Raw genomic sequence first — 23,223 nt, forward strand, 5'->3', positions numbered from 1 at the left:
CTAACACAGATAATAAGTAATTGCAATTACCTTCAAACGTCCTGGTTGGAACCAGCTGCAGGTGAACAAAATTGTTGAACAAAGCACCAGCTAGGCAAAAAAGCAACAAACCAAAACAATGGAAAAAAAATACCTCTATTTAGAAGAAAATAATACATTTTAAAATGTGTTTTGCTATCTAGATCCAATGGAAATACTTCCCAATTAGAATATCCCTTTCGCCACGGGAAAAATACTTTTGTAATTTCTGAAAACAAGTTTCCACTTGGCAAGTAAAAAACTGTTACAGTTTTTCGAGGCCCTACACATACCTTAATACAGAGGTGTGCTTTTATCCTGAACAATAAATGTAACCGCCAAATCTGCATTCATATTAAACCACACAGCTGAGAACCGTGACACAAACACCAGAGAAAAAAGAACACCGTTTTTGTGCCTTCCACCATCAAGACAAATGTTGTGTTTTGTTTTGTTTTCTTCTGTTTTTTCTAGTTGAAGGGAAAAAAATCCAAATCTCAAGGATAAATGTAACACTAACATGCAATAGGATTGTGTGCAGAGTTAGAACAGTTACGAGGTCTGTACGTAAAAGCATTTCCAGTCACTGGATTCTTTCTCCCCGGTAACTACAGATACTTAAAATGTTTCACGCAATATTTTGGATTAGTCGTACAAATCAGTTCTGTGGAAAGACCAATGACATTAATAGTAAACAGTCAGTGCATACTGGTAGTAAGCAGCGCGCAATACTTTACAGAAAAAACAGTACTAGGCCTACAGGAAATATGACAGGTCTTCCTGGGTGATACGGGTGTCTTTACAAGGGTACTTTGCAGCCCACGCTCCTAAGGCCATTTGCAAAATTTACCCGTCATTTCTGTGATGAATCAGGCCTTTTTTCTTTTCACTGATATAGTGGTTATGATCGTCTATGGGTGTCAGTGCAGGGACAAGAGAGTGCAGAGCTGAAAAAGCAGGATCTTGAGCAGTTTTAAAACGTAGTTTTAAAGTTGTAACTTAGCTGGTAAGAAAAGTCTCCTTCCTTGATGACAGTCCAGATTCTCTTCCATCTCTATACCACAAAAACTTACACTTGACACGATTGTTTCTCCACGGTGGACAACGGTGGGTAGTGGTAGTTGCTATTAGGTCAGCTCTAATAATTTATTCTCCAAGCTCACATGTTAAAGAAAATCTACTACTATGTCCTGATGAGTGGGGACCTTTCTTCTTCAGTACTCTGCAAGAAAGAAATTTTAACACAGGGAAGTTAAATGTGGCATATCACAGAGCTTCCACGGTGGGGAAGCTGGATTTCTGAAACTCCAGGCAGGATAGGAAAAAGCTCGTCTCCTACTTCTACGTGCAGTTTCATGGAGGAGAACCACCGCTGTGCTGGGGAGGTGCTGGAGGGTGGACGGCAGCTTTGGCAGGGGCTGGCACTGGGGTACAAAGAGCTGTCCCAAATTTGCTTACTCCAGGGGATGGAGGGGACTGGGGCAAGTGGAAGGGCCAGGATGTTCTCCTTGCTCCCACTGGAGGGCAGGATGCTGCCTTCTCTAAGGACAGTGAGTGAGGTGAAGCAGGGATTAGGCCTACCAAGATCATGCTTTGCATGCCAGCTGGGCCAGAGAAGGCTCACACTGCAGGATTCACAGTGTGAACAGTGGGTAATGGGCAAGAAATACAGCGAGAGACATCCTGCAGAGAAAGCAGTCCTCCTGGAAGCTGCGAGATATGAGGCAGTGATGGGGCAAGTCGTTGATTAGTAGGATATTAAGGATGCAAAATAAATGGGAAGGCTCAGGCCGCATCTTTGCAGGCCTGTGGAGCAGGTTGGGAAAGCGATGAAAGGGAGGAGGGAATCTGTGTATCTGGAGGTGTGGTGTGCTCAGTTCTGGGCACTGCTCACTGAACTGTCAGGGACATCCCCCAGCCAGAGGGATTTCAGCAAGCACTCAGCATGGCAGATGTGCTCATTCACAGGCAAAGAAAAGGCCTGATTGCTCGGTTCCCCATAGCACATTCCAGATGATGAAAGACCATAACCACCCTGGTGGGAGGTGCATTGCAAACAGACCTGTAACTGGCTGAGTTACTCTTACGTCTGCAGGAAAAGCAACAAAAGTAACAGAGAAAACATGAAATTGAGGTGTCACTTGGTCATTTTAATCACTGTGTAGCATCCAGGAACATCCAACAGGGCTGGTATGAAGCCAGCACATAGGGAGGGGAAGGAATGCCTGAGACAGGGGCCTCAGGCAATGGGACAGTTTTGATTTTCTAGTTGAGCCTGCCAGAAATATGGGCAAAAGAAAAAGGAGGAAAGGAACAAGGAAAAAGGACAAGGATCTGCTGTAAGGGAACCTGAAGTATGGTCCTGAGAACCCCTGCTCATGAAATGCTTCCTGGGTGCCCAGAGAGAACTGCAAGAGTGAAGCAAGAGAGACAGAGATCAGTTCCTCAAAGCTCGAGGAAGGAAGGCTGAGGACTCTCCGCCACTGCTGCCACCACCACCACACCCCTAACCAGCACTGGGTCCCACGGACTAAGATGAAGCACAGACACAGCGCAGCTGGGAGCTCTGGAAGTAGGCATGATGGTGCTTTCTCAAGTGGTTTTAAGACGGTACTTAGCCAACATCATACGAGCAAGACCACACTAAGACCACAGCAGCTACAGGGAGAAAACAGCCAACTAGAGTACCCCGTTTGTCTCATCTGAACCCTCCTGCCTTAACTGTCAGGGTGAAGTTTGAGTTTTCAGCATTGCTAACTAACAGCCTTAATGTCAGCGTGTCATTTTGTGACAGAACTTTTCATAAATAGATGTACAAACTAGCATTGTCTGGATAAAACTATCTGCGTGCTGTTGTCTGTAAAAGTCATCTGTTCTTTGGTCATGAATTTGCATAGCGATTCAGAAAAATAATCAACCGGTGTAAGGCAATTGTTTCTATTGAGAACACTGTCCAATTGCCTATGATTTAATGTCCAGCAAATATGGTGAACTTTTCACATCTTACCCTTCGGGGTCCTCTAGACAGGCTGATTTTTTATTTTTTTACTACTATCAGCAAGGGAGTTAGGCACAGAAGATAGGACCTGCCTTACCACGTTTCGTATATTAGCTGCATCCCTTTGTTTTCATGCATTTATTCTGAGTCTATTAAAACTTCCCCTCCCTAGAAAGGTCATTTTAAACAAAAACAACACATAAAAATGTTTGTGTACAAAAAGATACTGAAGAAATAAAATCAACCAAAAGAAAATCAAACACAGACTAACACACAGTAAGCAAAGTTGAATTCAAATGCTACTTACCTCTTCACTTATTCCCCTGGACCTGCACACGAGCACAGTAAAAACAATCCCAAAAACAATTCCGATAGCCATGATTACAAAGGGGATTCCAGTTACAACACTGGCTTCCAGCAAGACGTGCTTGAGTTTGCTGGCAGATGCTTCATCGATCAGAACACTCTGGAGCAGAGAAAGATGAAGAAAGAAGAAAGACTGATTTCTGTTCGTCTTTATATTAGGCTATTTTACTTTTGTGAGGTGTAGGGTAACAACAGTTCCACACTTCTCCACCTCTGCTTCATTGCTTCTTGATATACCTTCCCTCTAAGAATCCTTAGCTCTCCTTCTGTGGCCAGAGGGATAATCTGTTCTGCATTTCTAAAGGAAGTAGTGACTTTGAATGCTCAGTTTAGGTAAGCAATAATATAGACCTGGAATAATGGCATGAATCATCAAAGCTAGTGTTCCATGAATCCAATGAAGGCAGTGATCCAACTACAGCACAGACTGTGCTACTACTGCATTCACAGAATGTCTCCACACAAAAAGATGTGATCCTGCAAGCCTTCTGCCTCTTCCTCGTGGCCAGTACTCTGCAATTACAAAGCCTATCTGACAGAGTATTTTCCAGAACTAAACTTAATGCAATGGTCAACAAACAGCAAGAGGATATTAGTAAGAAACAACATCAGCTTCCTACCTATCACTATACAAAGCAACAGGAAAACATGCATTTCTTTCCTGGCTAGCTCAAAGACGGTATTTCAGCAAGAATAAACATGCCACAATGCTGCAAAGAAATAACATATTTACCTCATTTAGATACATCACTGGGAAAATTAGTGTTCGGATGTTGCCTGTTTCACTGTGTAAAAAAAACAACAGTAAGAAATTATGCTTTTCCCACTTTTCAACGTGAGGGTTCTGAAGACAGATTATAATAGAACAATGAACAAGGAAACTGTCCCCAGAGAAACTCTGGACTTGATTTTCACCTCCCCACTCTAGCAGAACAATCTCAATCTTCAAAATGCTAAATTATTTCTGTTTTGGGATTTGGTGGTGAAAGAAAAAAAGGGATCCATAAGGGGCTCATTAATAACTTACTGAATGACAGATCTGTGCCAGTCAGCAGGAATGCTAAGCTAAGCCGATGTTGAAGGTTACTCATACTTGTAAAACACAGAAACTATTGTCCACACAACATGCACAGAACAGTAAAAAAAAAAAAAAGTTTGGCACACATGAAATAACAGCTTGCTCCTAAGTTGTTTTAATGCAACAGCTCCTGGCCACTAGAAAACAAGGTGAAGAAACACTGACCATCCCATAAGGATCGGGGTAATTAAAACACTTCTTTTTTAGTTATAATATGTGGCAAAGCTGTGCCAACAAGCTAAGTGGCAAGGATTGCTGTATGGACTGCCTAAGTCTCAGGACAAAGGTTTCTTGTTATCATACCAATGCAGTCACCAAGGCAAGGTCTTTCTCTCTGCCTGACCTAAGCCCTCCCTCCTGAGTTTTGGATAGGACTTGCGGGCTGTTTTGAGACACACCACTTGATCTTCTACTTTGAAGGGGTTATTCCTTTTCATTTGGTTTTCACGTGGATACTGCTGAGAAGTGATGGCATCTGCAGTATTTTTTTCTAAAAGCTGTGAAGAATAGGATGGCACGTCCTCACTGCAGTGAGCAGCAGCTCTCCAAGCTCTAGCCCCACTCCATTGTGGCAGACCCTCTCTTGGAGTTGCATCAGTGTAATATGACTGATGCCACCACAAGCATCATGTGTAACCTGTCTCCAGCAACTTCTTTTCTTGAATACTGTCTTTACTCTGCAGAAGGAACTGCAATAGCCACTTGGTCTGTGATTGAGGAGCGTACTGCCATTTGCAATTAAGATTTGACTAGATTTCTCTCTCACTTTCTCTCTCCAACCAATATTCCATCTGAACACTGCAGACAACTTCACTTTGAATATCAAATCAGGTCTGAGATATCCACCCTGCAGCACTTACAAAAATTCAGGTAGTTTTCTGACATGAACATTGATCTGCATCCGCTTGGCTGCTCGAAGGACAAGCCCTGTCAGCTGGGGAATAGAAGAAAGCAGTGAATTATTATTAATATTATTATTTTTAAAGAGTAAGCATGAAATAGTAGGCATTAGGAGAATACAATGTAACAGTTACACTGGTGTGGATTTGACAAGGCAATATAAGATCCACTTAGGGTTATTATTTATTTCCCTTCACCAAGGGAAGGTAATCTTGCAAGATACTCTTGTATCTCATATGCCCAGATTTCAGTCTGCCTCTGAATTAAGTAGATGTGAAGAGGCTATAACAGAAACAGGGGAACCCACACTTAAGCTACAGAGTGATCCCCCTTCTTTCAGATCTAGCTGTAGTTTTGAAAAAGGCTATCACCTACTGCTGCTTGTTCTGGTCTCTGAATACTGTGCGAAGACCCTGCAATCTCACACAAAAGAAACCTTTCTGTTTGAAGGGTGACAAAGAGATACTGACCACAATGAATGGGAGCATACGGCCACAAAGGTGATGAGAATGAAACACTTCTCACAGTATTGCCACTGCTTTAGTAAAGGTTGCAAATGGGTGCACAGAAATAATGCTCCTTGCTCAAGAAGCCAAATTTAGTCTGTGGGGGCGGATGGAAGCGAGGAGTCGCAGAGCTCGTTTTACACTAATACTTCAAAAGAGCTGCATAACAGAAAGAGCTTGGCACCAAATCAGATGTCAAGCAGCATCCGCACTAGATGTTGAGAGAAACTATGCAATTTCCTCCATAGCAGCTTGATGAGTCAGACTCCTCTCTTTCTGTAAACTGGGGAGGTAATGATCTTGCTCTGTCCCTTGACCTACCTTCAGATGTGTGGATCTAGAGTACAGTGTAAAACCACAGACCATCAGCTGCAAGCTCCTTTATTTCTGACATCTCACAGTGAGATTACCAAAAACCCCACAAACTTCCATGAAAGACATAATCACCATGCTTCTGCATGTCTCCTTCCATGGCTCCATGCTATCTAAATTGAGTCCAACATCCACTGAGTATTGATCTGTTCTCTTAGACCACATACCCAGCTTCTTCAGCTTGGGGAAAATACAGTCAGGACAATACCCCAGTGGCTGGGATGGCAGGGTGAGCCGGAAAAGTAGCCTCATCTGCTTCTCAGAAATATTTTAGCCTCTTCATTTCATCAATACCAGCCTGTTGGCATCTCTAATTGCACAGGCATGATAGGAAGAGCATTTTAATTCCCGTTATCCAGCAAAATTTGCTCCATACAAGCACATTTGAATAGTTCCACATAAAATAACACAGCTTTGCTGAAGTCAATGAGGCTACATCGATATACATCATCCAAGAAGGTGACCTAAACCCATGAGCTTGGATTTGACTGCATTACCCTTTAAAAAAGGCTGTACTTACAGGATTGATATCCACAAATGTCTCATGATATTCTTTGGTCGGGTGCATGCCCTCTATGTCCTCTATAAACTTTTGCTCTGCCTGGTAAAAATGTGGAGCTGATAGAAATATGGGAGCACCTGGAATGTGAAAACATCGAAAATCACCATTTAAGAAAAGAACAGGATTTGAGAAAGTCTTTGAGGACCTCAAAACTCTTTGCACTGTGCTATTTACACAGTAAAGGCAAGTCCATTCTGGGGCTGCAGAATTAACACTGATGCCCAGTCCTTAGAAGAAGCCAGATGTTCCCTTGTGCAGCATCAGCACGGCTTCACGGCTTGCATGCTGGTCTTTTCACTGGTCATCCAACTACGCAGATGTGACAGCTACCTGGATAAGAGCAGACTACAAACGCCCATATTTGTTCAGTATGGACCCTGGTACTTCCTTCTGATTTCTTTGATTTATATCATTGCTGGAGCTGATGACATCTCACATGAACATCTCCCCTCAGATACATTTCCTCATTACTGCAGTTTAACACTAACCAACCACTTGTTGGTGACCAGTTTCACTGAGTACAGTCACATCCCTACAGGCCTCACCAAACTGTCCTCATTTCTTTCAGTCAGAAAGGAGAAATATGTTGCTGCTGATGTCCTCTCAGTCTGCTTCCACCGCCTGGTAACATACCTTGCTTGCAGATGCTGACGTTGAGGACCCCAGTGCCAGGGCAGTTTCCTGGAGGCACACAGAATCCAGCATTGTCTGGGTTAATGGTGGTGTTGGCAAACACCATAGGAGAGGGCACAAAGCGGTAGGTTGGGATGCCTGCAACGCTTCCTGAGCTGTCATACACCAGGTAAAAAGATCTGCAAGAAAGAGAAGCCAGACTCAGATTTGTTAGTCTTGAGAATATGCTAATATCTGCTGCAGATGTCTCTTTGTTGATGCCTACTTATCTACTTCAGTTTACAGTAAGCTGTGGCCTTGGCCGAAGCCCATTCCAATGATCTTCTGTTAAATTTAACAGGCTTTTGATCATCACATACACACCTCATCATTCTGCTGCTGCAAGAAATGGACAATCCTGTGCTAACTGTGCTGCTCCAGGGATACTGACACCTGACTTTAGCATTTTGGGGCTTCGGCCATGTCCCCGTGTTCCTATTATGCGTTGTGTGAGGCAGTGCTGGTGCGTGCTACTGGGAGGAACAAGGCAAGGAACACGGTTGGGCAAGACAGAACAGAGGGGAGGCACAAATTTGGCGAGTCCTGAATTTAGCATAACACACATCCGTATTGATTTAAATAGAGAATTTCAGATCATTCTCATTCTCCACAGACAGGGAAACTTGGAAGGGAGGAGACCAGCAGGTGGAACATAAAGAAGGAAACACCATGCTTTTTTTCTGAATATTGTTGCATTTTAAATAGCACTGCTTCAAGTCACACATCTTTGAAGAAGGCAATCTGGGTTCTCTAAAAAGCAGAACAAGGGAAGATTTTGGAGAGAAAGAAATTTCAGGCAAGGTTCATAGAAATCCTCTTCCCCTCATTACAAGCCTTGCCAGACAGTCCAGCCTGTCTTTCCAGTCATCTTTCAAATTTTCACTCTATCCTTCTTTACAAATAACACATCCTTAATTTGATACAGATTTTATTATTATTATTACTTTATTTATTTTATTTTTGGTTTATCTCTCTCATCCTTCATAACACAAATGAATACTGGACGCTAACCCTGCTAAATAAAACAATGGAAGGAAAAATATTAGCCTAACATAAAACCTCAACATCAATGGACATAAATGCTCTGCTGTTAAGCCTGAGTGATGATGTTTTCCTTTTCTTACCTGCAGAAATCAGAGGAGAAGATATAAATGTTCTCATCTTTGCTAATCAGTGGGTGAAAGGATGTCCCATCTGTTCCGTTGATCATGTTACATGACTTTGTTGTCCACCAATTCAATGACCTGAAGAAAACAAAGCAAAGAGAATAAGGGTTAAAAGACCTCTGAGCAGTGGTCAGGCCAGCTTATGGTCTGAGCAAACAAGAATCAGACCTGTACAGTGCTAAGTCCTATTGCCTCAGCTCTGCTAACAACAAGGGGAATTAAAATGGGTTTAAATTGCATTTGTCTTCTCTTTAAACTGGCACCAGGCAAGTAAGAATCCAGGGAGGGGTGTCAGGGAGGGTAACCTGTGCCATGGGGCAGTCAGGGGTTCAGAGGCAAGTGCTCACAGCAGTTTGTTCTCTAGGGGCAGGGGCTGTCTTCTTTTCATAATTATATGACCCATACCGAAATACTGGAGGCCTGGTCTGAGCTAAGAGCTGCTAAGAACTACCAACAACCACAAAATAAATTGATTTTTTTTTTTGTAAAGAATGTAAAGGTGAACATTCTTGTTCAACAAAAATGTGAAAAGTGGCAGATTTTGACAGAGGCCTAACCACAGTGAAAAACTTACTCTTTTCCTTTCCATTCCACAATCCTTGAGAAGTTAAGGTAGTTCCTTTCCCCACTTAGGAAAACATATTCTCCATCATCAGTTCCATTCATCTGCAAACAGATACGTAATTTTTTAATCACTCCACTTGTTCTTTAACACCTGACTGGTAACAACAGGGTGACAGGAGACTGAGCTGCCATCACTACAAATCCACCACAGGAGTGATGGACTCCCCTGAGGTAAGTGCAAATCATTAAACTTCACCTTAAATATAAGTGAGGTGGACGTGACTGTGCTAAATTCCCACCCCTCCCAAGTGAAGGGAATGCAACATTACGTTAGCCTTTTTTACCCTTTGAAATTTGCCACTGAAAAAGCAGTCTTTAACAAAATAAACCCACAGAAAATAACTTGGGTGTTGTAGATATCTCTGAGAAACAAGGAGTCCTCCCGGCCCAAGGTGACTTACAGAGACACAGTGGAAGCCAGGAATGGCTACAGCACAGAACTAACATGTGATCTCAATTAATTACTGCGAAGGAAATTGGTCAGGAAATTTTCTGATAGTTTGCACAAGTGGTGCCAAAAAGGCCATGTTATTCAAAGCGAGCACAATCAACAGTGGAATTGTTTGCATCCACTCTTGGAAAGCTTATGCATATTTGACAAAGGGAAGTGAGATAAAACACTCGCAGCTGTGCCACAGGCCAGTGCCTAAACACAGCCAAACTGAACAGGGAACATCCTTTTGCTACCTCTGCAGCCTGCCTCCTGGCCTCAGCCTGGGAGCAACCTTCTCCACTGGCGGGTGATGACAGTCCCAGCTCTGTAGGAATGACATCACCCCTAATTTAAAGCATCCGAAAGTCTCGTACGCCAGTTACCTTATTAAAGAAACCAAACACTGGATCGATCTCGGGATGCAGAAGATGAATGGTTGACAGCAGCCTGTCCTTGTAGCCCCACAGTAATTCATGCACGGTGCGAACTGTAAACAGGGATTCTTGGTATATGAGCAACAGCACCTCTGTGGCAAACTGAAGAGAGGTTGCCCTGGTCCACTCCATTGCAGTCTGCCAGGGGATTAGAATCAGTGAAAAATGGTCAGATTTCATGTAGAATAAATAATTACAGCTGCATACAAACACAGACACACACATTTCAGCATTGCACACGTTTGAATTGTATTTTCAGTTTCACTATTTCCACTTGCGGCAAGTAATGTGCTGGCTAACAGGTTCTTCAGCTATTCTCCTCCAGGGATGTGCTCCTGCAGATTCCTGTTCAGCTAAGCATGGGCACACAATCAGTCTGGTTCTGTGCGACTGACTTCTGCAGGCTTAAGAATGCATTTAAAGTGAAACGTGCAAAACTGCTTTCTAAGCAGCCTGAATTTCACAGGTATATTACAGCTGGAGATGCGCTTTGAATTTCAGCCTTAGGAAATTATGGTTTACATTTTGAAAAGCAAAGCCTGTAAAGATGGGCATTTCTCTAAAATGCAAACAATACCAGAATTTATTCCCTTTGTAGTAATTTTACAACGTATTTAAAAAAAAGGCAAAAACAAAAGGAGAAAGATATTCCTTGGGTGAACCAAGCTGTAGTTCTTCCAGTACAGCCTGTTACAGTACATCACAGTCAAAAATCTGAACAAGAGATAATACTTGCTACCACTCAAATGCCTGGGAGGAACTGTAAATACAGTGACTGTATTGTTTGCAACTCGTAGTAAACTGTGTTCTATCTAATGCCATATAGAGAGAATTTATGTATTCATTCATAAAATCAGACAGACATTGTTAGAAATGCCAGGCAAAACTGAATGCACCCTGTAATTGAAGTCAACTAAACTAGTATGGGGAGTAAAGGCTTAGTTACACAACCAGCAAGTATTTCGGTACTGTCTCATTTGCTTCGCAAGGTATGAAAGCTTTGTATCTGCCTGTTCTCACGCTATCCCTGTGCGAGACCAAAAATAATGGTCTGCCTCTCATCACCAGAATGAGACTGTCTTTGCAAGGTTGTCTCACCTAATACAGATCAGGGGTGCCTGTCTTAATTGTAACTTTATTCTTGCAGCATCTTTTCATTCAGTGGTATCTGAAACCTCCTACTACTTTTTCTTTTTTTTTTCAGTTTGTGATGCAGGGCTGGAGGCAATTTTTGCCATTTTGACCAAAATAACCCCAACCAAACAAATATTCCAAGCCTTCTCATTCAAATGTCTGAGTTCCTCCTACGTATTTGAGATCACTAACTTCCTAATTTCACTTGGTCACGAAAACCCAACAAGCCTGATTTCTGCTCATCTCTTAAGTGTGTCAGCTCTCAGCTCTCTGCACAGGAATGTGGTACTAACACTCAAGAGGTGTATGGGGAAAGAAGAATGTAACAAAAAAATCCCACAACAGTCCTAACCAAAACTGAATGCAGTATCTGCCTCAGACATAAGCTGCCTCTCTAGTTCTTCAATCACCTTTATCTACCACAAAGGGAGAGACAGTACGGAGTGACAAGCTGTAGGTGTAAAGTGAGTTAGGATGACTTCCAAGCAGAAACAGAGGAGAACTCACCACTGCAGGAACATTAATTGTTCTGATGAGATCCACTTCAGGGTCTCCAACTGACTTCTGAGGCTCAAATACATATGTCTTTGGATTCAGAGCAGATACTTTGGTGCCATTGTCCAAAAACTGAACATGCACTCTTGGCCTGTATTCTCTGAAAAACAAGAAAGTTTGCTCTGTAAGCAAGTTAAACATGTACAAATGACATTAATTGCAACTTGTGGCCATTCTACTGCTCTAAGCACATGAAGGGTAGGATTTTCAGATCACTGGCAGTTGGTCCATTTTTGCTGCTGCTGCTGCTGTCAGCAACAGAACTCCCCTTTGTGTCAACGTGAGCTGAATTAGACCTCACAGGGTACTTCCAAAAATGCCACCCCACGTCCTAATTGCACTTCATATTTTTACCTTGTCTTGAAATACCTCCAAGGAAAGAGAACAATTTCAGACAGTACAGAAGGATTTAGAGACACTATATATAAGGCTTTTGCCTCTTTGCTGCAGACAAAATTTGCTCCCAGGCAAAATAAGATGTAGGCTTCACCTAAGTCTCATTAACCTGACCTAAGAACCTACCAGAATCTTTTTGCTGGTGTCCACGTACTTTGCAATAGGGCTTCTGGGCTTATGTGTGACACAACAACAGAACAAGCCTCGTTTTAGCTCTTCTCCTTTAATTGTGAGGTAGCAATCCTGGATGCAGCAGAAATTCAACTGATTTTTTTTTGCCCTGAACTGCTCATGGGTTTGGAGGTTGCTTCTGGTACTGTCTAAGCAACAAAACAAACGAGCTACAAACGAGCAACAAAAAGCTCAGGATTGCTGACAAACAAGTCCAATTGGCAAGAAACATCAAATGCTACCTGCTGGCCTAGTAAGGGAGTCAGATCTTAATCACCCTGAAGCACATGTCATAACCATAATTCAGTGCATGGCCAGGACCATTTTCCAAACAAGAACCACAATTCTGCAGAACTGGCAGGCTTAGGTTCACAATGAGATGCATATCAATCTTCAGCAATCCAGAAAACAGCAGTGGCAGGTTGTCTTCTCATGGTGTGATCCTTTCGGCATAGGAGTGAGGTGAAATAGACCATATTTCATCAGTCCACATTCAATCAAGAGTTTGTTGACTTCTACATTGCTTTGCCTCCGGAGTAAATTTTAAATCCCAAGATGCAAAGGTGAATTATTCTGCAAGACCCTGTGCTGTGATGTTCTTCGTTCATTTCAGATCCTAGATGCTATCCTGGCTGCACTAGATCTAATTAATGCAGCTTCATGACAGGCTGTATCACTCTGGTTCAGTCTTTCTAACTTAAAACAAACTGGGAGGGCCCATGAAATTATTCTTCTTAGAAATCAACCATTTCCCACCTCCCCTACAAAAACTACAGTGTATCTACTGCTCTTCAGCATCCCTACCTCCTAGGAACATTTTGGTCAGGCTACACTTCCAGCTCGATTTGGCAAGAGTCTCTTTCACATCGATTTACTCTATAGCCTAGGGCTTGAACTGAGGGGATAGGAATGGACAGTTGTGAAGTGCCTTACCTAAAATAGGCTGGAGTTAGCCTGAGAAGCCTCTCCAACTCTAAAAAGCCTGCAGAGGAAAATAATACTCCCCGATTAGGGACACAAGGAGGAGGATCTCAGATGTTAAAGACAAAAAACTGTTAATGTGTCCAAGACCAGATAATATTCAAGTGTTCTTTGGGGCTTGGCAGGCAAGCAGCGTGCACTTCAGAATGAATTATTTTATATATTGCAAATATAACAAAAAGACAAGCACTACTGCATTTTAGGTACAGAAACTATGTCTGCACTAACTGGGTTTACAATTTATACGGGTCAAACCTATGAACTGTTTGAAGCTTAACCATGCAGGATGAGACTGTATTTAGCTGTCCCACCTCCTCTCTGCCACACTTAGACTTTTTCCCCTGCCTGTCAGGGACGGTTCCCTTCCAGCCTTTCTCCCCAGTAGCCCATTTTATAAAACACTGAGCCATGCACTTCATTTTAGAGCATTTTGGATGTTCTGCTACATACTAACCTGGTATTCATTCTGTGACTCTAGCATGCAGTATGTTTGCAACATCCCTCCCTTCTCCCTCTCCTCCCATGCGCCTCCTCTCTTTCCCCACCCACCGCCAACAGCCTGGTACAGCAGCAGCAGCAGCGAAGCAAGGATTAAAGAATCTGCTAGGAAAGAGCACTCCAGCTTTTTAACTTTGGTATTTCTTCCACCAGGCAGAGCACAGCACAGTCGAATCCTGTTCGGACACGTCAGAAGCGGGCAAACCAAGCGAGGCAGGAGCAACAGAAACACGCAGCGCTGGAAGGAGCAGCCTGCCTCCTTCGGAAATAAACAAGTCGGGGAGCGCCTGCGTCGCCCGCCCCAGCCCGATCACATGCAGCCAGCCTGTGGCGTGTGCTGCAGGGGAAGGCTCGCAGCGAGCCACAAAACAGCAGCTCAGGCTGGGCCTCCCCTCGGGCACGGAGCAAGCCAGGCAGCCCCGTCCATCCCACAGAACTCCTTCATGGGTAAGGTGCAGCTTCACAAAGCAGGCTGTGTGTGACGCCTGGAAGATGCTGAGGAAAGGGGAAAAAAGGAGCTAGAGAATGGGAGTGCGGAAAAGCAAGGGCCTATGAGGTTTCATGTAGGTCTTTTACATCTAGAAGCAGCCCTGTTTATCCTCCTGCTGACTAATTATCAGCATTATACTACAAAGACCTGAAGGAAAGCTTGGGAACTTGAAAGCTTCTCTATCTTTTCCCCACCTCTACGAGTTTATCTAATAAAAGGTATTTTGCCAGAGTAGCACATGTTGTTTGCCAAAGCTAAACAGACACAGTAATGAAAAACAGAGATGGGAAAAGATTGAGGGCAGAGGGTGAAGCAAAACTGAGCTGTAGGAGGAGAGAACAGAGTGGGAAGACATACTGCAGAGACTCAGGCAGCCCGAAAGGCTCTCCCTTTTACTCTACAATATTTTTAAAAATACTGACAACCAGATCCTGATCATTCTGCAGCTTAGGTAGAGACAACTCCTTCTGGCACTGAAACTGGTCTGAATGAATGTCTGACCAGTGAGACTGACAATAAGAAATCGACATTTTTGCCATGGTTCTCCTACCTCCATGTGTTCAAAGACTGTAACACCTCCTGCCACAGGACTGCTCCTGGTTTTACACTGCTGCGTGCAGTGGAGCAGAATGAAGCTCCAAAGGAAAACTTGTTTGTAAGGGGACTGAAACCTCTCCACATGCAGCAGACTCAGACTGCTCAGTGTGGAGCCATACCATGCAGAAGGAGAGTCATGGAGGCTAGATAAGCTCCAACACTGCACGTGGCCTTACTGAGTCCTGCCATCTGTAAGAATACTAGATATTTCTGAATCTAAGTAGGTTTCATAGTGAGGGCTGGTTAGGGGAGTTCCCTTTAGTTCCACTCTGTAACTAGTTTTCTGTCCACATTTTTAATGATATGAGTTGTGCAATTTCAACTAGGAACTAGTTTCTGAGTGAATCACATTTTTATGCAACACTCCTCTCTGCTTACATCTCAACCAGTCACTGCCTTTTCCCTCACAAGACAGCAGGCCACGATGCAGAGAACTTCCTCTGTGTTCAGCAGCTGAGGAGCAGCAGCACACGAGCAAAATCTTGCACTAAATCTAACAGAAGACCCTGGCTGAATCTGAAACTGCTTGCAGGCTGTTGATGTATCAGCCGAGTTGTACTGTGCAGGTGGCATATGACCATCCTCAGTTGAATAAATTTTCAAGCACACATTAGCAGCTAGGTTTTCTCCTAGAATGGGATCCCAAACATTCTGGATCTCACTTCTTTGCCTCCTTACACACAACAGGTTCAGTGAAATGTGAACACAGTGAAATGGTCCTACCGGTAGGTGTAAGGCCCTTTTTCCTCTACAAGAGGAGTAGCTCCTTGAAGCACTTCTAACGGATTTGTCACATTAAAAAAGTAGAACTGCATGTAGACTGGTGGAGGAGGATCTTCCCAGGCTTCAAAGGTTTCTGTGCCATTTTTTAATACTGTTCCCTGAAACATGAGAAAGACAAATCAGCTGTTAGTGATAGACACTGAATAACATTTACAGGAAAGAGAGGAATTCTCTGTCCTCAGAACAAGGACAAGCAACATGATTGGAGACCCCAACTCTACAAATACTTTGTGCTTTACTTTGAAGCACCTCACTAAATACCAACAAAATCAGGCATATGCTATGATGCTTGCAGCCTAGGGGCATACTTCTGTTGGGATTGTTTTTCTGCTTCTTCCTACAAACACTTCTGCCTGACATTTTTCAGAATGAAGACTTATCAGCTGTTACACAATGATCCTCTTGCACTTTCTATATAAGCAAAAACCTAACCTGGTGTGAAACACCACAAAACATACCCACATTACAGATAGAAGAAGTGGAAACCAACAATGTGAGGCCAAGAAGTCCCAAGAGACATCTTAGGAGGAACAAGGTCAGAAAAGAAGCTTAGATTCATTGTGTTTATGATTTCTTTGCCTAAGAATGTCACATTCCAGTACAGCTGTAAGGTTGTCTCCAAAGCAATTGGACTTCGTTTCTCAGTGGCCTGGGAGGAAAACCTGTAAGTGATAGAAAATTCTTTCATTTAAGCAGACTGGGATTCATGCTTTTCTGAGGTCTCTGAATAGGGCAGAGATTCTTTGTATTCAACACAACGTGGGCCTACAAAACAGGAGCTGCAAATCATTGTTTTAATACAGAAGCACTTAAATAACAATTCAATAATTCCTTTACCCACCACATGTTATAAGGAAAGTCACAAATGTACCTGCACGTGGCTCTATTAGGAACACTTAACACAGATCTCAATTCCTTATTTTATTATCATTTAATTTTATATAAAATTTACTGCAACTACAGAAGCGTCACCACCGCCACCAAAATCAAAGCTTTTCACGTTTTTAACACTGTTACTGCCAGTGTTACAGTTAAGAAAAAAAAAGGCTTGCAGAGTGGAATTTTCAGGAATAAGTACAAACAAAACTGTATCTTCGAAAATCATAACACTAGTAGGCGGAAGAAGGGAGGGGGGGATAATTTGCAATTAAATGGGTCTCGTCAACACTTGCTCTTTTTATTCTTCTGAGAAAACAAGTCAAATATTGTAAGTACAAAATCAAAGGCAGGGCAAACTGGCCAGCTGCCATGTCTTGGTTACTGTTTATGGGGTCTTAACTTTATCAGCTACAGGATTATCAGCTACAGCCTCAGGATTCATCCTTGGCCTTCCCACTGAAGGAGCTGTTTTCTCTGCATGCAGATTTTAATTTTGAATGATTTGATAAAGAGAAGACCTTTTAAAAGAAAAACGTATTGGCAGGAGCTTGGAATGGCAGCAGTATTCCTGAATGGCAGTGAAAGCCAACCCAGCTGGTAGTACTCTGCAGTTGCAGACTGCTTTCCTCTGAGAATTGCAAACCCTGCATTCTGTGAACACCACAAAAAATAATGTTAGGCATGTTTCAGGTGCTTCGTGCATTTCTTCAGAACTATCAGCATCTCGTATACACCATTTCCTACACAAATCAATGCTTTTGACCCTGTTTTCTTGCAATCTTATGCCAAGGAGGCTCACGTTTGTATTCAGACAGAGCCTGCATGAAGCTGGTTTGTAGGATCAGGAACAGAAAATCTCACTAAATCAGGCATGCTGTTTCCATGACACTACCAGAAAGGGCTGGGAGTGACACAGCAATGTATTTAAGATACCTAGAGATAACTGAGATAGCTTTTCTCCATACACAAATAACCACAGTACAAAGTCAGGGGTTTCAGAGGTCTGATATCTGCTCCTTTCATAAGTTGTGTACAGCTCACATTTCTCATGCGCATGAAATACATTTGAGCATAAGCTTGACACTGATAAAAAGACTAACTCTTGCCTGTCTTGACCTTAACTCTCCCCATCTAGGAATTTGTACTATTCCCCATCAACTAGTAAGCGTATTCAGGGCACCTGTCTGCTGCTCAAATTGCTCTCATACAAGGCAATTAAAGTGAAAGATTATTACTCCCTCTAAATTGTCAACATTTAAAAAATACAAGCGCGCCCCAGGCATATTAATTCCAGTTTTAGGCTCCAGTCTATCCTTTATGAGAGGGATGACATTTACTAGGTGCAGGGAGGTCACTGCCCCATGCCACTCTCCTGAGCTAGACCGAAAACAAGAAGCTCCCCACCTTGATGACGAATTGCTAAATGTAACATCAGTTTCTCTCCTGCTATATACATATACACATGCACCACACTACATGCAAAGAGCATTAACAGGAAGGGAATGAAGGAGTTTTTCTCTGGAATAAATAAATAAATGCAGGTCCCTGAGATTTTGAAATCTTAAGTGATCCCCTGGGAGATGGCTACAGAGCAAAAGGGTAGTGAAACCAAGTCATCTGGTGATTTATTTGCTGGATCTGCGTAACACTGTTTGGATCTCCCACAGCAATGACAGTGTATTTTTAGCTCTGTACAGTGACAACACCAGTTGTAAACCCAGATTCACAAACTTCTGAGCAGGACTCAGATACACTGCCATGAAATTCTCAAATAATAAAATATGGCAAGCTCTTTTCTTCAATTTTTCACCAAATGGTATCGGGGGTATTTGGGTCTGCCACACGATATTAAACAGCCTGGGCCTAAGAGAAAAATATGAGCACGTTTTTTTTGAACAAAACATATGTCCATGTCCCTCAGCTGATGGCATTCTGTTCAGCTCTGCTGACTGATTCACAGAAGAGTAGGATCCGATGTTACCGATCATTTTTTTGTCAGAGGCTGTGGTCACTGCTAGGTTAGGAAGGCTGCAAAATACTAGATCATAGGACTGCTGTTTAATCTGAAATATGTAAAAGATACAGCCCCACTGCAGTTATTGTTGCTGTACTGAACAAGGCCTTTTCTCTTGATACATTTACATGCAGGAACAAGGCACACAGAGGATTCAGAAACCTCATGTCAGACACTAGTCCTGCAGGCAGTAGCCCAGAGAGGCCTCAGACTCAGAGATCCTGTCTCATGGAGATGCAAAGGTGCACCAACTGCAAGATCACCACCCAAAACCAGTAGATAACATCATGCTGTGTCCTCACTCAGCAGCACAGCAGAGGCTGTCGTTTCCAAGTGGAGTCCACATTCATCTCAAGTGTACGAAAACATCTGTCCTGCTGACTTATTTATCATGCCAGGCCTGAATTTGCACCAGTTGCATTCTCTGGTGTTTCCTTGTCCTCACAAAGAGGGAAAAAAAAAGGCAGTTTATGCTCCCAAATGTAATTGCAGTTGGTGGTGTTGATTGGAGTGGAAAATGATGCTGAACTTTTTTGGAACTTGTACAGAAAATTAAATATATACATATACTTTTTTTTTCCTGGAACTGCAAAATGATCTAGTTCTAGGACATAGTTTTATACATCCATCTGTGACAGAACTTAATTGCAGCTTCTTAAAAGGAGCAGTAGGAGCAGTAAAAACCTTCAGTAAAAAGGAGCAGTAAAACCTTCAGACCAACACCAGCAGACTTTTCTGACCCTGCACTTTGGGAACTGTCTGTTCAAAAGAAGCATCTCAACTCATCATTTGTCTAAGCCTCCACGGTCTAGTATTTCACATTAAACAAAATCTAAAAATCATCAATCCATAAAATAAATCAAGGGATAAAATATCTTCCCTGACCTTTTGGGCCCCAAATACTCCTGACAATCCAGCTGTGGACAGCTGGCAACAAAAGCCCATTGAAATTTCAAGGGGTTAGAAGACAAACCATTTTCTAAATTTATCAGTGTGAGGCATGTGGCATAAACAGAACACTTGAGGTAAAGGCACAAGGGCTGATTGCCCAAGTTTCGCATTAGGTGCATAGCTCAAGGGTTGTTATAGTCATACATTGCATGCTTATGGCAGTAAAATCCATAACCATATAACAAATATAGAGCATAAAGCAAACACTGCTTGCAGCTAGGAAGGCTTTTCACCTGTGGGCAGCAATTTTACTCTTGTTCATTCCAGTTTTTTTTCCCATTATTTGCTGGAATTTCAGCTGCTACCTCTGGTAACTAACAGATACTGGACAAGATGGACCAGTGGTGCTCAAGTTCACAAAAAGCCAGTAAGACTGACAAGTGAGACAGAGAATAAATCGGCAAGATTTGAATCCTTTCTGGAAAGGGTGCTCCACTGTCCTTGTCACCACACATCTGCCTACTGACTTTCCAGGGGGTGCAAAGTTGACACCCTGCTGGATCCCCAGCCTTCCGATACACCTGCTGTCCTCCCGAACAGACTTTGCTTTGCCTGGAAAGGATGCATCACACAAATCCCCTGGTTCAAGCCGACCTATCCTCAATGCTGCATAGGTCCTGGGTTTGGACACACAGGTGCTTCAGCTGGTCCATAACGCAGTCATTCATTTAAATTTACTATCAGTCAGCACTGCTGGAAAGCCTTCAAAGGAGCATGAACTACCCCATGTAAAGGACAACCTCTTTCTGCAGAGAGGGTGTGGAGGGTAAGAGGGGCCAGCATGAAACTCATGAGCACCGATGACATTTCTTGTCCACTGCCTTGGACTTCAGAGCAATCAGAGAGCTCAGAAAGCTCTAGTCTTGCCACACTGCAAAGGCAAAATTGAGATTTGTCTATTTGCACAAGATTTTCTAAGCTGCACACATGGTTACACAAGAGACAGCAACTTCCTAGGCCACACACAAATGAGAAGAAGCTCATGTGGGATAAAGCACGTGGAAAGCAGCAGAATCAGCAGAGTGACTGGGAGGGAGCACACTGCTTTGGGGCTGAGAGCTGTTCAGGAGGGTGTCACTGGGAAGCACGGGGAGCAAGATGCTTGATCCTGTGCAACGGAGATGCATGCTAGTGCGAGCTGAAAAACACTAAGCTGGAAAAGACTGAGCTCTAGGAACTGCATCCTGCATTACTGAAAGCTCTGCAGAGTAACTACGAAGTTACTCTTATATAATCAACCGTTAAGGGTAAGGAGTTGTGTAGCTAAGAGATAATACGCGTAAGGAGGATCACACCTAATTCCTGACAGTCCTACACTGCTGCCAAACTATTTCTTTTTACCCCACTGCTCCTGTGGTAAGAGCATGAAATAGACTTGAAGCCCTAACATCTGCTGTGATGTAGAGGCTGACAGACTCCTTTCCTGCAATATAGGAGATGGAACTGTAGATGTCTACGCAAAGCTGCACTGTTTGGTTTGCTTTGCACACAGCTTTGCATACACAGACGTTCACATCAGTTCACATCTGCCTTTCAGACTGCCTGGAGAAGGCATGAGCTGACAGTCGGATGACTTCAGGATAAACCACCCATTCCCCATGCTGTGCTCCAGCAGGGCAGAAGCACTTACCTGGGGACAAACACTGCAGGAGCAGCTGCACGAGTAGTTCCCGAAGAGCTGCTGACACCCTGGCAGGCTACACGACACCTAGGGAGGCCTGGTTTTGTCTATCCCCTAAACTTTAGGGATACATTTCAAAGTGCAACTTGTTTTAAACTGACTACCAACCTAAAAATGCCCTCGTTAAGCCAAATTGGTGTAAGATAACACAATACAGCTTCTCTATTAGGAAATGCTGGCTGTCAATACCTTGAGGAAAAGCACAGCGCATCGGTTAGGACATTACAGGGGATAAGCAGACTTCTGTCACCAGTTAGACAATAGCACTGGTTATATCACATCATTTGTTAGCACTCTTGGTTTCCCTGTCTGAATAAGAGACAATATTCCTCAGATTAGGCAGATTAGTAATAATTTACATGCTTCACAGACATTTTAAAGGAAATAGCTAATGAAAAGTGCTTCAAGTAGGGGAGTTTCTAACACTATTGCAATTGATCCTTTTCAGTGGACCACCATATAAACCCAAAGGGCCAGCATGAGAGAGGAACAACAGCTAAGGCAGACCATGAACGATGAGAGCTCTGAAGTTGTAACAACGCCAGGATGGGTGCTCCCAAAGTTTGCTGCAAGCAGCTTTAAAGAGCAGGGTGAAATGCCCCGCTGCCACCACCCAGCCTGGGGAACTACCATGCGCTTCAATCCAGAGCACACCTAGCGCTGTACAGGCAGCAATAAACAGAGCAGCAGAACAAGCCACTGTCTGAAAGCTGCAAGAAATTTATGATAGACCTCGCAGAACAGGAGGCAGGAGGGGTGCTTTAGGTGTTCCCTGCTCTCCCTACGTGTTGCTGCTCTGGAGCGGGCCCCTCATTACAGCAGCTGCCTCACAGCCAGCAAAGCTGCCTCGACAGAACTGATGTTTACTCATATTTACTGGATTTTTGCCCAGCCCAGCCCGAGCCCCCACCTGGCCAGGCGGTGCAGGGCCGGGAGCTTCGCTCCCCGGGGATGCTCCGGCCCTCACCGAGCGCGGCTGGGGCGAGGAGGGAGCCTGGCAGCGCCACCCACCAGCCCCTTCCCTCCCTCCTTCTCCTCCCGGGGTTAATCTGCGGAGGGAATAAACCCGTCAGGAGGGACGGGGGGGTGGCGATCGGGCCGTGCTCTCACCTGCTTCACCTGCAGGTCCACCACGGACTGGAAGACGTGCGCCACCAGCAAGGAGATGCTGGCGATGAGCAGCGTCAGGGCCAGGACCCCCGCCGTGACGAGGCACAGCGACTTCATGGCCGCCACCCGACGAACAGGGACACAGCCGCCGCCGCCGCCGCCTCCGCCGCCGCTGCCGCCACAGCCGCCGCCAGGCCCCGGGCCGGGCGCAAGGGGCGGGCGGCTGCCTCGCCACGCCTGCCGACGGGCCGGGAGGAGCCCCCGGGCCTCCCCGGGCCCTCCCGGTCCGTGCTTCGGATCCTCAAGGCCCGGAGGGCCTCGGCGGTGGGCTGGGAGCGAGGGGAGCGGCCGTGCCCCTGCCCACGGGAGGCTTTGTGGTGCGGGGACCTCCTCGGTCGCTGCACCACGCTCTGCTGGTCAGGAAAGGGGGAAATGTGTCCCAAAAGGCATTTGTTCGTTCCTGCTGGCAGGAATTCCTCCTGCCTGCTCGGGATGGACCTGCTAGTGGGCGTCTCTGGATGCAGCAGGAGTGTTTCAAAGGTTTTCTGGAAATCGAGCAGAAAAACAGCTGCCCCTCAGGAATATGGTTAGGGGAAAACTTGTAGGGAACAGAAACTGCCTCGAGAGTGAATTAAGCTTCATAGGGATCAGCTTCTACCCTAATTCAATACAGATCAGTTAAGCCTCTCATAAGCAATAAATTGATGTATCCCTTTCTCCTTTAAAAGACAGTGGGCACTGCTGCTCCGGCTTCCCACCCGTAACAGCTTCCTGGAGTACTGCTAGCAGGAGGGAAAAATACCCACAGCAGCAGCTTTCCCAGCACCTCTTTGCTGTTTGCCCTCCGTCATAGC

General features: G+C 44.2%; 1 protein-coding gene across 1 annotated transcript; it reads right to left on the reverse strand.

Annotated features, from left to right (window-relative positions):
• Positions 1-116: 116 nt before the first annotated feature.
• SCARB2 (scavenger receptor class B member 2) lies at positions 117-22,600 on the reverse strand. The gene is made up of 12 exons (XM_035543947.2): positions 22,370-22,600; positions 15,675-15,832; positions 11,771-11,918; positions 10,079-10,267; positions 9,213-9,304; positions 8,597-8,716; positions 7,434-7,612; positions 6,759-6,877; positions 5,321-5,394; positions 4,116-4,167; positions 3,324-3,482; positions 117-1,240 (listed from the first exon to the last, which is right to left on the reverse strand). Exons 1-12 carry the CDS (start codon positions 22,484-22,486, stop codon positions 1,202-1,204), a joined length of 1,446 nt encoding a protein of 481 aa, XP_035399840.1. The 5' UTR covers positions 22,487-22,600; the 3' UTR covers positions 117-1,201.
• Between the last annotated feature and the right edge of the window lie 623 nt (positions 22,601-23,223).

The sequence above is a fragment of the Cygnus atratus genome, chromosome 4, assembly GCF_013377495.2.
Source record: "Cygnus atratus isolate AKBS03 ecotype Queensland, Australia chromosome 4, CAtr_DNAZoo_HiC_assembly, whole genome shotgun sequence".
NCBI lineage: Eukaryota > Metazoa > Chordata > Aves > Anseriformes > Anatidae > Cygnus > Cygnus atratus.

Excerpts from the sequence above, each read along its gene's own strand:
- SCARB2 (XM_035543947.2), bottom strand. The coding sequence starts at position 22,486 with ATGAAGTCGCTGTGCCTCGTCACGGCGGGGGTCCTGGCCCTGACGCTG. Across the intron at positions 9,305-10,078 it reads TGTTTGGTTTCTTTAATAAG|ATGAATGGAACTGATGATGG; the intron begins GTAACTGGCGTA and ends ATCTGTTTGCAG. Across the intron at positions 3,483-4,115 it reads CAGTGATGTATCTAAATGAG|AGTGTTCTGATCGATGAAGC; the intron begins GTAAATATGTTA and ends TCTCTGCTCCAG.